Source organism: Schistocerca nitens, chromosome 6 (assembly GCF_023898315.1).
Source record: "Schistocerca nitens isolate TAMUIC-IGC-003100 chromosome 6, iqSchNite1.1, whole genome shotgun sequence".
NCBI lineage: Eukaryota > Metazoa > Arthropoda > Insecta > Orthoptera > Acrididae > Schistocerca > Schistocerca nitens.
In genome coordinates, this window is record NC_064619.1 from 87,651,645 (window position 1) to 87,666,591 (window position 14,947).

At 38.5% G+C, this 14,947-nt stretch overlaps 1 protein-coding gene across 5 annotated transcripts in view; it reads right to left on the bottom strand.

The window, feature by feature from the left end:
- Positions 1–14,947, bottom strand: part of LOC126263699 (E3 ubiquitin-protein ligase Nedd-4) — a 200,034-nt gene that overhangs the window by 18,219 nt on the left and 166,868 nt on the right. For all 5 annotated transcript variants that reach the window (XM_049960835.1, XM_049960833.1, XM_049960831.1 and 2 more), the window contains one exon: positions 9,444–9,565. In XM_049960835.1, the coding sequence (XP_049816792.1) occupies positions 9,444–9,565 (122 nt within the window). The remainder of the gene's footprint in view (positions 1–9,443; positions 9,566–14,947) is intronic.

The following is a 14,947-nucleotide window of genomic DNA, read 5'->3' on the forward strand; positions in this document are numbered from 1 at the left end:
TGCACAGACAAGTGCACAACTGATTCCATACAATTGAGCTGACAGTTACTGGAAAATATTTTGTTCAACACTTTGTGTACATTTTTAAGTACAAGAAATCTAAAAGCTGTAAGTGCAACTGGAGAAAAAGAGTCAGTGCATGTAACCTACCTGAAATGTGTGACACATTCCTTATACAAATAATTCTAAATGCTTTGGGATACACTTTTCTCTATAACCTGAACCACTCAACTTTTTCCATTTAACAAAGCATCTGTTGTCAACAGGCACAGGGTTGACAGTAGTTGACTCTAACCTTGGAATATTATGATTCACCAAAACCAACACAATCATCAATCACGCCAAGGAAGAGCAACAGATGGACTTAATACTAACAGAAAATGATTGGAACCCTTTCCGCTTGAATTTTAGAAGAGAGAAGAAGTCAAATTGCAGGAAAGTTCAGTAGACTAAAAGAGAAGATGGAGCACTAAAAGACAAGAAATTTGTTACATGGGAGGACAGGTGGGACAAGAAGAAGAATTATATGGTTTCATGAAGGGACTCATTTGCTACTGCATACCAGGATATATCTGACAGACTGGTTCCTATGCTTTGCGCTTTTGCAGAAGTAAAGGGAAGGAATATGAGCTGCTGCACCCTTGTACAAGTGCAGCATTATCATTCTGCAGCTGTGTTATGACTTTGTAAGCCCACCAGACAAAAATCCATCACTCCCTTAAAAGATCACACATCATTTCAGAGCATTGGAGATCAGGCCTGCTTACTGATCAGCTAGGAGCTGGCTCGCGGTCATGACACAGCACAAAGTAAGCGGGTTGGCTTGGAGTGACTAATGGTGGGGGAAGGTGGGACTGGAACAAGGTAGCTTCACAAGAGAAACTGTTGTCAATGAGTCTAATTTTACGTTCATCAATGTTATGTACTATGGATATTTGTACAAATGTGTTCTGTGGCAGATTTATTTTTCTGGGACTGCTGTATAAAATGACAACGATAATTAAATGAAACTTATACCTCTGAACATTTTGATGAAGTCAAGAACTTGGGCAACTAAGTACAAACATGATATTTATTATGACTGAAGCAGTCTTCTGATGAATGCTTTGTAGGGCGAAATTGAAATAAACTTTTATTTCTTGGCCATTTTATTTGTAAGTTGAACATAAAAATGCAGGATGTCAATGACTATTATTTTTTTTACTTTTCACTAAAACATCTATGTCTGGTACCACTTTCTGAGCACTGGTACTTCAAAGACAATGTTTTGAGTTGAAGTCTGTCAGGGACACTATAATACAAATTTTTTTCCAATTATGTTTATCATAAATATGATGTGTATTTTTTATTCTGTACAGCTTTAAATACTATGTGTCATTGGAAATGCAATATGTATTTTAACTTTTCTAAATAATTCTGTATTATGATGTAATTGTTATGGATCATTGCTAGTAGGGAAAGTTAGGAAAACATTTTTTGCAGGGAGCAAAAATTTGTCTAGAAGTGCTGTCTCTGGACACGAGTGTAACATCAGAGCAGAGTGTGCTAAAGACTTATTTGGATGTGAGACTCGGAAGTGAAAGAACGCATGTGGTATGCAGCATAAAACGTTGAGCATATGTGAGACAAAATTGTAACTAGTGAGGCACCACAAGCATGACAAGTGTGAGCAGATGTAAGAGACTCCAATAACATCAGGATCCTGCTGATCGAGGCGTGCCTACAATATTACACAACAACGATGACAACACCTTAACATCTGCAATGAACTGTAAGACTGTTTCATTTTCATTCACATTTGAAACTTTGTGAGACATTTGCCAGTGGCATAATTTGAGTGACTTTAACTGAATAATAGTTAACATGCAAAGTTTTGCACCTCTGCTTCTCACTCTATGTCTTTTGAATGTCCATAATCATCTGCAAGAAAGGTATTGTAACGTTACGGTTGTAAACTGAATTTTTTCATTGTGTTCAGAGCTCTGAAGTGCGCAAAGCTTTGTAAGACACCACTGCATTCCAACAACATATAGGCATCCTGCACAGACCTGTTGTAAATTGATCTGGGTGTGTGTGGCCATTGCTTAAAAGTTCTTATCCCAGTCCTCATGCTACTTTTAACTGATTTCTATTTACTATGCTGCAGGCCCAACAGAACGTAAAAAAGATTTAAAAAGAGCTACTCACCATTTTAAGCACTGTGCCTATGTATATAAGCTCACAACTAACGCTATGCTGAATCTAACAACGGTCATTCCCTTGCCGGGAGCACATTGTTTGCACTTCCCCTGTATTACATAATTAAATTTCACTGCCCCATTTTATCACGAGCACTCACTTCTCAAGGCAGCAAGGGAGTGTTAGTGCCTTTCCTTACTTATCTGCCTCCTGAACTGTTACAACTTTGTGACGTGACCATCCAATGTTGACATAAGTCATGACAGTGAAGTGGTGTGCTTGTGCCACTCAATTACGTGGAATAAGTACAATAAGATGAGTAGATGCAGACACATGACAGAAAAAGTTATCATGTTTGGGCAAGCTAATAACCACACCAAGAATGAAGACACCAGATTTGCTGGTGTATCAATACTGAATGTCTAGTATGTCTATGCATAATTGTGTGTCATCACAGACATATAACAGTGGTTAAAGAAAGATCCCAACCTACAGGAACCAGAGATGAGTTCCACACATTGTCAGTGACAATCAGATTTAACCACAACACAAACTGTCAGTGAATGCAGGTCCATCTCAACCAATTTTTGAGCAAACATTCTTAAATGAGCTGTACCCAAAGGGAACTGAGAGTTGGCCTGAGGCAGTGTTACACAGCATTAGCCTGTTGTCTCCTGAAAGTGACAGTTTTTGTCTGGTGTGTTAAAGCATGTAACTTTCCTCAAGGCTTATGATTTCAACCAGATGAATTTTTCTTCTCCTGACATACAGCCTGGTTAATTACTAAAGTATCATACTCTTTACATGTTTGTTAGGTTTTCTCTCTATGGTGGTCTGTCCAAAGTCACTGCACTCAAAAACATGACATTCTGTATGTCTTAATAATGTGGTGACTGAATACTGCCTTACATCTTCAAGTGACTTTTGTAATTTAATATTAAAGCTGACCATGTGATATAAATGTTTAAGGGTATGATCTGGTTGCAACTTAAAATTTTTACTGAGTTCATGAGCCGTACTCAGACACTGAAAGAGCACTGCTGATGATAGCCAGGAGTTCAGGCTTATGTTACATGGCAGAAAGTTTTAACTTACCGAGATTTATTAATTCATTACAGTCTCTCTCTCTCTCTCTCTCTCTCTCTCTCTCTCTCTCTCTCTCTGTGCGTGCGTGCGTGTGTCCATTCTCTCGATTTCTGACAGTATCTCCAGTTCTTTGGAGTCAAAATCCACAGTCATTGCTTCTCACTTCAACAAATGTTTCTAGTTTCAAAGCATATTAACAACATATACTAGTGCCATCTGATTTGACAAAACAATTCTTGTAAGTGCTTTATATTTTACGGCACAATGTTAAGGTAGTCTGGCTTCAGCTGCCAGAGGTGTGTGGGTGTGTGTGTGTGTGTGTGTGTGTGTGTGTGTGTGTGTGTGTGTGTGTGTCTTAGGCATATTACATTATGTATAATGGGTAGCTCCGAGAGATGAAATTGTGAAGGAGACAGAGGAACAAATATGCAAAAAGAGAAGCCCGAGTAGAAATCCTTAGGTAACACATAATATGTTTAATATTTAATTGATGACAGAAAACAATACAAAAATGCTGCAAATACGGGATGCAAAAGGGAATACAGAAGTATAAACAATGAAACTGACAAGCAGCAAAATGACTACTAGAGAAGTGCAAGTTGCAGAAGGATGGATGACTATAGGAACGACAGATGTGGAAGGTGAAGGTAGAAAAAGTTTAAGGTTTGACAATAAAATTTTAATTCCCTCATTGTGTTAGTTAATTAAATGTTCCGTAAAGGATCTAAATGTTTTATCAAAATGATGTGGAATTGACCAATTTACAGGATATGTACACATCATTAGTTGCAGTTGGCTGCTACATGGTGGCTATTTACAAGTTTTTAAATGGCACACTAATCTAAAGTTACCATTAATCAACATATTTTTCCAATTTCACCCTACAATTACATTTAGAACTACTTTTTTAAAGGCTACTTACCAGTTTTTAAATTTTTTAAAAAAATAGAATAGAACAAACTGTGAAAAAAAGTTAAGAGTTAGATAGTTAAAACTTTCTTTACTCCCTCTCAGACATTTGTTACTGGGGAAAAAATTATATATTTTTTGACACATACTGAACTCCTTTCTGAGCCATTGACAGCTTTAATAATGAGTAGTAAGAGTAGTGTTTTCTTCTTGGTCCATTTGTTTCTTGGCCACAGTTTGTCAGTGGCCATTCATACAGACAGCCAGCTTGTTGGTTGTCAAGCCTACATAGAATGCAACACATTGGTTGCAGCTTAGCTTGTAGATCACGACTGGTTTCACGTATAGCCCTGGCCTGTGATCAGATAGGTCATGTTAGTGACCAGATGGTGGTGGGAGGATGTATGGGACAGGTCTTGCATCTACGTCTATTACAGGGGTATGAGACATGAGGTAAGGGATTGGGAGCAGGGATTGTGTAAGGATAAACAAGTATATTGTGTAGGTTCGGGGCTGACTGAATACCACTGTGGGAGGTGTGGGAAGGATATTGGGCAGAACATTCCTCATTTCAGGGCATGATGAGAGATAATCAAAACCTAGGTGGAGAATGTAATTCAGTTGCTCCAGTCCTGGGTGCTCCTGAGTTACAAGGGGAATGCTCCTCTGTGGCCAGATGGTGGGACTTTGGAAGGTGGTGGGAGACTGGAAAGATAAGGCACAGGAGATTTGTTTTTGTACAATGCTTAAGTGAGACCCTCGATATATTTTGAGAGGTACTGCTTGTCACTGCAGATGCGATGACCACGCGTGGCTAGGCTGTACGGAAAGGACTTCTTTGTACACAAAGCATGGCAGCTGTCGAAGTGGAGGTATTGCTGGTGGTTAGTAGGTTTTATATGAATGGAGGTACTGACGTAGCCATCTTAAGGTGGAGGTCAACATCTACGAAGGTGGCTAGTTGGGTTGAGTACGACCAGGTGAAGCAAATGGGGTCATCGAGGTTCTGGAGGAATGTGGATAGGGTGTCCTCACCCTCAATCCAGATAGCACAGATGTCATCAATGAATATGAACCAAGTGAGGAGTTAAAGGATTCTGGATTTTTAGGAAGGGTTCCTCTAGAAGGCCCATGAATAGGTTGGCATAGGCTGGTGCCATGTGGGTGCCCATAGCCATTCCCCAGATTTGTTTGTACATAATGCCTTCAAAGGAGAGGTAACTGCAGGTGAGGATATAGTTGGTCACAGCAACTAGGAAGAAGGTTGTTGGTTTGGAATCTGTCGGGCATTGGGAAAGATAGTGTTCAATAGCGGTAAGGCCATGGGGATTAGGAATGTTAGTGTAAAAGGAGGTGGCATCAACAGTTATGGGCAGGGCACATTGTGGTAAAGGGATAGGAACCATGGAGAGGCAGTGGAGGAAATGGTTGGTATCTTTTATATAGGAGGGCAGATTCCAGGTAATAGGTTGACAGTGCTGCTCTACATGAGCAGAGATTCTCTCAGTGTGGTCACAGGCCAAAATGGGGCATACAGGGTGGTTTGGTTAATGGACTTTAGAAAGCATGTAGAAGAGACGAGTGCATCGAGTGGTAGGGGTGATTATAGAGATGGACTCTGGGGAGAAGTTCTGGGAGGGGCGTAAGGATTTGAGTAGTGACTGGATACTGTTGGATTTCTGCAATGGGGTGACTGTGGCAAGGTTTGTAGGTGGAAGTACCTGACAGCTGGCGGAGTCCTACCGCCAGGTAATCCTTGCAGTTCGAAAGAACAATGGCGGAGCCTTTGTCCACAGGTAGAATTATAAGGTCAGGATCAGTTTTTAGAAGATGGACTGCATTTTTTTCTGCGGATGTAAGGTTAGTTTGCATGTTGAGGGATTTGGGGAATGATGGTGAGGCATGTGATCTACAAGCTACATTGCAACCACTGTGCTGCATTCTATGTAGGCTTGACAACCAACAAGCTGTCTATCCATATGAATGGACACCAACAACCTGTGGCCACGAAACAAGTGGACCACCCTCTTTTTGAACATGCTGACAAACATAATATCCTTCATTTCAATGACTGCTTCACAGCTTGTGCCATATGGATCCTTCCCACCAACACCACCTTTCCTGAATTGCACAAGTGGGAATTTTCCCTGCATTACATCCTATGTTCCTGTAACCCTCCTGGCCTAACCATTAGTCACTGTCCTCACCTATCCAGCACCTGCCCTGTTCCCATTCTGGCACTACGCAGCCACCAATCCACCATCACACCCAGTCCTCTCTCTCTCTCTCTCTCTCTCTCTCTCTCTCTCTCTCTCTCTCTCTCTCTCTTCTGCTACTCTCCTCCTCCTCCTCCTCCCCCCACCCCCAACTCTCCCCTGCTCTCCGTCTGACCTGCAGCACTTTGAAAGCTTTAATTGTGAAAGTATTTTTGTTGTGCCTATCTGTGACTCAACATGTCCGCTATATGGCGAGTAGCAACTTTCCTTTTCATAATATTGATACATTCCATCCTGGATTTTCCATTGTTACATAATAATATTAGTATGCACCTTAGTAATCCATACACTGAAATTTCAGTTGATGTCTTACTTACATTTAAATCAAACTTTAGTAAAGAGCTCATGAGAGTAAGCATATAGACTGAACAGAACACAAATCTCAACTAATGTAGGCATTTTTGACAGTGCCGTTGCCTATATGGGAACCAGCAGCAAATTGACTGTGGCGTTTAAGCTATCTAAACAGTAAACAAAGGTTAGTAAGTGCCTCTAGCATTAAACATAGACGTGAAATAGAAGAGTAACTTTACGAACAACTATACAATGCAATGAACTGTATGTCAGATAGTCATGAACAACTTGACAAAGATACATTTATGCTACTTTTATGGAGAAGAAACTCATGTTGACAGCATGAAACGGATGGTTGTTAGGTAGCATTGAACATTACAGGGAGTGTAGTTAGTCAATAATCAAAACATAAGACATAATATATATTTGCATCCATTAACTGGTGTGGTACAATATTAAGATAAAGCCAACATAGATCAGAAATAAAATGTAAGCTGTGAAAGAACAAATTTACAACTATCACTGGATTAAATGTTACGTAAGTACCACAAAGTATAGTTTTATTACAAAAGTCAAACATATAATGGATGACATATACTGGATGAACCATTTGGGTAAGCACAGATGAGTGGCAACAAACTGAAATAAAACAGAAGATAACATTAAAATTTTTCTTTTCAGTTTAATAGTAAAAAGGATGAAGGTGCAATATCAGAAAGTATAACAGCCTAGCTTGTTTTGTTGAGTGAGGACAATCTAAACAGGTCTTAGCATATTGTGGTTAAGGGTGTAGAGTTAGGATCATTAGCTGACAAAAACTGATGACCAGGCAACAGCAATGCTGAAATAGTGGTCATACTAGTTCAGAATCAATAGATTCCACTTGAACATGTAATAATATGAAATGTACTACAAAAGTATATAACAGTTTGGAAATGCAGAACTACATCTAACAAAAATAGCCCTTTAAATGGTAGTGAAGCCCAAACATTCAACTTTCCTAAGATTAACCACAATGTAATGTAACTATATTCAAGATGAGAAGTCAAATTTACTGTGCCCATACCTGTTATAGCTGACTATGTGTTAGTATCTTCTGCCCTGTTAGATGGCCCACCTTTTTCGTAGATCATTCTAATGTGGCTGTCTTGCCAGGCTTCTTCTACAGCACAGATGAGCTGCACCCTAAGAGATGGAGCCACTGTTCTCACAGGCTGCCACCACAACGTACCTGCCCCGCTGTGTAGGTCCTTTAGTTACAGATTCTGCATAGTGCATTGGTACCTTGCATTTTGCCAACATTAGTGCTTTATGCTGTTCGTTTGACTTACTTTACAATTTTATTGCAACATATGCATGCTTCCTCACTGTGGGTTCCACATAATGGGGACAGTAACTTTAACTTTTTTTTTTTAATATAGTAGCATTACATTGTGGTTAACCTTACGAAAGTTGAATGTTCGGGTTTCGCTATCATTTTACAGGGCTTCTTTTTGTTGGATATAGTTCTGCATTTCCGAACTGTTGTATAGTTTTGCATTATGTTTCATATAATTACATGTCCGAATGGAATCCATTAATTCCGAACTAGTATGACCACTATTTCCGCATTACTGTTGCCTGGTCATGAGTTTTTGTCAGCTAATGATCCTAACTCTACATCCTAAACCACAATATGCTAAGATGTTTTGTGGTTGTCTTCACTCAACAAGCTAGGCAGTTATACTTGCTGATATTATTCCTTCATGCTTTTTAATATCAAACAGAAACGAAAATTGTAACATTAGCTTCTATTTTATTTCAGTTAGTTGCCACTCATCTGTGCTTACCTAAATGGTTCTATTGCATGTCATCCAATATATGTTCGACTTCTGTAATAAAACTATACTTGGTGGTACGTAAAATTTTTATGCAGTGATGGTTGTAAACCTGTTCTTGCACAACTTATATTTCATTTCTGATCTATGTTAGTTTTATGTTAATATTGTAGCACACCAGTTAATGGTTGCAAATGTCTTGTGTTTTGATTGTTGACCAACAACTATCTCTTAACATTCAATGCTACCTATGACACACATTTCATGTTGTCAACACAAGTTTCTCCTCCATAAAAGTAGCATAAATGTATCTGTCAAACTGTCCATGATGATCTGATATGTTGTTCATCACAATGTATAGTTGTTTGTAAAGTTACTCTTCGACTTCATTTCTACTGGCCTTCATTTACTTCTTCACTGGATCCCATATAGGCAACAGCACTATCAAATACAAAAATCTCCACTCATATATGTGTATTATGTTCAGTCTATGTGCTTCCTCTCATGAGCTCTTTACTCAAGTTTGATTTAAATGTAAGTACAACATTAATTAAAATTTCTGTATATGGATTACGAAGATGCATACTTATGTTATTATGTACATATTTTTTTATTCTTAATTTCCTTGTACACTTTATTCCACAGCTTTAGCCTGATGATGAATTTTTGAAATGATGAAATTTTAAAATGTGTAATGCTTAATAAAGAACTGTATGATCAAGACCTTTCTACATTTCAAAGTTGATCCTCTCTGACACCATTTATTTACATTCTCATGGTACACTAGCTTATTTTGTCACAAAAATTATAGGCACAATAAAGAAAAACACAGTTTTGCATTTTTTAAATTAAGAACAAATTTAATTTGTTTTTAATGACTTACCATCAAGCAATTTACCATGATACACAGCCATTCCTGCAATTCGGCCAATAAATCTAAAATAATTCAAATGTTCTTCATTGCATAAACCTGAAAATGGATTGATCTGGAGAGTATAGTTGTCCCTGAAAAAAAAATAAAACATGAATAATATAGACATATACAACCATAATAAAATCCTATGTACTATAAGGATAGATAGTATTAATATACCAGCAAATTCTGTGGAACTTGCCATGACAATGTTTCTGACATTTAATACACACAAAGGAAGGTATGTTACTATGTAAATAAATAGTCAACATGTCAGCTTCTGTCTTGAGGAGGCTATAAATTTGTTGATACGAGGTAACAAGAACAGTAAGATGAGAAGTGAAAGACATAAGAAGAGTGATTCACATGAGTCGCAGGGAGACAATATGGTAAGATGTGGGAGGAGGATGATTATGAAACTTTAACATTGGAACAGCAGTAAGACTGGATTGAAAATTAAAATGATATCAGACAATCCTAGGTAAAATATAAGTAACAGAACAAGTAAAGCCATTGTTGAGGTGTGAAGTAGAGATGAGAACATATATTTGAATTAAATGAATAAAAACAATCATCATCATTTCATTAAAGTTTTTTTTTACAAAACTGGTGAATCTGGTCACTGATGCATCAATATGAGTTCACTATAAAGCTCTTCAAACCACTGTAGCATGGTTCTTGCTCCAAGAAATGAACAATTTTACTACTGAAAGATGACATAGCCATCAGGGAAGACACCAAGCATCAAACGATGCAGGTGGTTCACAGTTGTCAGCATGTTTTCTGATACCACCACACATCCCATGCAAAGAAAAACGTCTCCCGTAGCACAATACTGCTCACACTAGCTTGGGCCCATGGTGTGCTGCATACTTCAAGCCACCGTTCACCTCAATGATAGTGTTTGTGGATACGACCACTGACCTTGTGCAGCAGAAATGCTACTCACCTGAAGAGCCAATACATTTCCATTGTTCTAAGGTCATTGCAATCTGAACTCATGATGTTGTTGTTGGGTTAACACGTGCAAACATACGGGTGGTGTGCTGCATAGCTCTCTGTTCAACAATTTATGATGTACAGAGTGTTCTGAAACACTTTGGCATGCACAGCACTGTGCTCTTTCAGCAGAGATACCACAGATCATGATCTATCCTACTTTACAGATCCAACAAGCCTCCTAACCTCACATCCTGTGAAGAGTCATTCAGCACACAGTGGTAGTTTCACTGATCTCCTACCTCTTTCCTTAGACACACAAAACAGTAGCTTCACCATTTCCGAGATACTCATTCCAACAGACTCTGCATAATAATAAGCTGCCCTCTGTCAAAGTCACTTATCTCAATGTATTTTCCCATTTGCAGCCTATATCTTTGCTAAGGTGATCTGCTCCACTTACATATTTTTGTTACTACGTCATGTGCCCACAATGCCACCAGACTGCATCCAACATCACAATAAGCAGTGTTCAAAATGTTTTGGCTTATCAGCATATCATATGTACACATGGGAAAAACTGTTGGAAACAAGGATACAATCAAAAAACTAGATAAAATGGAACCCAGCACGAGAGCCCACTTGATGGTGTTTACACTGAAATATCCCATTCTGGCCACCTTGCCTTGCTATTTTACTACCTTTCTTGTGAATTTTGGTATTAAAAATTCATGGAAAAATATCTGAATGTTGTATTACTCTACTCATATTTTGAAGAGCTTTTGAATGCTATTATGTAATGTAGACTGGTCCATTTAAAAAATCATACTTGCTTTAAGGTCTCAGCTGACAAAAAGCATAAAGGATTAAGCAAACAATAAAATTGTGCCCTCTGTGCACTATCGTTCACTCAAAAACTCTGTTTGATATCTTAAAACAAATATGTTGGCACAGTGGATAAGCACATAAGAAAATCTACATTTACAGCGACGTCTACATTTACAGCCATGTCTACATTTACAGCCATGTCTACATCAATATTCTGCAAATCACTTTTATGTGCCTGAAAGACAGTTCATCGAACTTCCTTTACAGTAATTCTCTATTATTCCACACTCTAACAGCGCACAGAACACCTATATCTTCCCATGTGAGCTCTGATTTCGCTTATTTTATGATGATAATTTTTCCCAATGTATGTCGGTGTCAAAAAACATATTTTCACATTCAGAGGAGAAATTTGGTGATTGAAATTACGTAATAAGGTTCCACTACAACAGTAAATGCCTTTTTGTTTTTAAAATTATGTCCACCCCAAATTCTGTATCACGTTTGTGAATCTCTCCCCCCTATTTCTCAATAATACAACATGTGCTGCTCTTCTCTGAACTTTCTTGATGTACTCCATTAATCCTACCTGGAAAGGATCCCACACTGTGCAGCAGTACTCCAAAACAGGATGGACAAGCATAGTGTAGCCACACTCTTAGTAGCTCTGTTGCATCTAATAAATGTTCTGCCAATAAATGACAGTCTTTGATTCACCTTCTTCATAATATTTTCAATCTGTTCTTTCCAATTTAAGTTGTTCATAATTATAATTCCTAGGCACTTTAATTTACAGCCTTCAGACTTTTTTACATTCCATCCTAGATTTTCCATAACTGAGATAATATTCCGTAAGGATGCGATCTGATTACAAGTCGCTTGTGGGAAACAGTGTCAAAAGACTTCTGGAAATCTAGAAATATGGAATCAATTTAAATCCCTTGTCAGTAGCACTCAACACTTTGTGTGAGTAAACAACTAGTTGGGTTTCACAGAAACGATGTTTTCTAATTCCATGTCGACTGTGTCAATAGCCAGTTCTCTTCGGGATAATTCAAAAGTTCAAATACAATGTATATTTCAAAATTCTGCTGCATATCGACATTAATGACATGTGCCTGTAATTTAGTGGATTACTCCTATTGCCTTTCTCTAATACTGGTGTGACCCATGCAGCTTACCAGTCATAGGGTGCAGATCTTTCATTGAGCAAGCGGTTGTGTATGATTGTTAATTATGGAGCTATTGCATCAGCATACTCTGAAAGGAACCTAATTGGTATACAGTCTGGACCAGAAAACTTGATTTTATTAAGTGAGTTAAGTTGCTTCACTACTCTGAGGGTATCTACTTGTAAGTTACTCATACTGGCAGCTGTTCTCGAATCTAATTCTGGAATATTTTCTTCATCTTCTTTGATGAAGTAATTTTGGAAGTGTATGTTTAGCAACTCTGCTTTAGCAGTACTGTCATAGATAATATTTCTATTGCTATCGTGCAGAGAAGGCATTGATTGTCTTGCCACTAGCATACTTTACATACAACCAGAATCTCTCTGGATTTTCTGCCAGTTTTGAGACAAAGTTTTGGTTCTGAAACTATTGTAAGCATCTCACATTGAAGTCTGTGCTAAATTTTGAGCTTCTGTAAAAGATTGCCAATCTTGGAGATTTTGCATTAGTTTAAATTTGGCATGCTTTCTTGTTGTTACTGCAACAGTGTTCTGACGTGTTTTGTATACCATGGGGAATCAGTTCTGTTGTTTATTAATTTATTTGATTTAAATATCTCAATAGCTGTTGATACCATTTCTTTGCATTCAAGCCACATCTGGTCCACACAAATTGTTAATTTGGAGGGAGTAAAGTTTGTCTCTCAGGACAGTGTCAAGTGAATTTTTATCTGCTTTACTGAATAGGTGGCTAGAGGACAAATGTAAGGATGTAGAGGCTTGTCTCACTAGGGGTAAGATAGATACTGTCTACAGGAAAATTAAAGAGACCTTTGGAGAGAAGAGAACCACTTGTACGAATATCAAGAGCTCAGATGGCAACCCAGTTCTAAGCAAAGAAGGGAAGGCAGAAAGGTGGAAGGAGTATATAGAGGGTTTATACAAGGGCGAAGTACTTGAGGACAATATTATGGAAATGGAAGAGGATGTAGATGAAGATGAAATGGGAGATAAGATACTGCGTGAAGAGTTTGACAGAGCACTGAAAGACCTGAGTCGAAACAAGGCCCCGGGAGTAGACAACATTCCATTAGAACTACTGATGGCCTTGGGAGAGCCAGTCCTGACAAAACTCTACCATCTGGTGAGCAAGATGTATGAGACAGGCGAAATACCCTCAGACTTCAAGAAGAATATAATAATTCCAATCCCAAAGAAAGCAGGTGTTGACAGATGTGAAAATTACAATTACCGAACTATCAGTTTAATAAGTCGCAGCTGCAAAATACTAACGCGAAATATTTATAGACGAATGGAAAAACTGGTAGAAGCCGACCTCGGGGAAAATCAGTTTGGATTCCGTAGAAATGTTGGAACACGTGAGGCAATGCTGACCTTACGACTTATCTTAGAAGAAAGATTAAGAAAAGGCAAACCTACGTTTCTAGCATTTGTAGACTTAGAGAAAGCTTTTGACAATGTTAACTGGAATACTCTCTTTCAAATTCTGAAGGTGGCAGGGGTAAAACACAGGGAGCGAAAGGCTATTTACAATTTGTACAGGAACCAGATGGCAGCTGTAAGAGTCGAGGGGCATGAAATGGAAGCAGTGGTTAGGAAAGGAGTGAGACAGGGTTGTAGCATCTCCCCAATGTTATTCAATCTGTATATTGAGCAAGCAGTAAAGGAAACAAAAGAAAAATTCGGAGTAGGCATTAAAATTCATGGAGAAGAAGTAAAACATTTGAGGTTCGCCGATGACATTGTGATTCTGTCAGAGACAGCAAAAGACTTGGAAGAGCAGTTGAACGGAATGGACAGTGTCTTGAAAGGAGGATATAAGATGAACATCAACAAAAGCAAAATGAGGATAATGGAATGTAGTCAAATTAAATCGGGTGATGCTGAGGGAATTAGATTAGGAAATGAGACACTTAAAGTAGTAAAGGAGTTTTGCTATTTAGGGAGTAAAATAACTGATGATGGTCGAAGTAGAGAGGATATAAAATGTAGACTGGCAATGGGAAGGAAATCGTTTCTGAAGAAGAGAAATTTGTTAACATCGAGTATAGATTTAAGTGTCAGGAAGTCGTTTCTGAAAGTATTTGTATGGAGGGTAGCCATGTATGGAAGTGAAACATGGACGATAACTAGTGTGGACAAGAAGAGAATAGAAGCTTTCGAAATGTGGTGCTACAGAAGAATGCTGAAGATAAGGTGGGTAGATCACGTAACTAATGAGGAGGTATTGAATAGGATTGGGGAGAAGAGAAGTTTGTGGCACAACTTGACTAGAAGAAGGGATCGGTTGGTAGGACATGTTTTGAGGCATCAAGGGATCACAAATTTAGCATTGGAGGGCAGCGTGGAGGGTAAAAATCATAGAGGGAGACCAAGAGATGAATACACTAAGCAGATTCAGAAGGATGTAGGTTGCAGTAGATACTGGGAGATGAAGAAGCTTGCACAGGATAGATTAGCATGGAGAGCTGCATCAAACCAGTCTCAGGACTGAAGACCACAACAACAACAACAA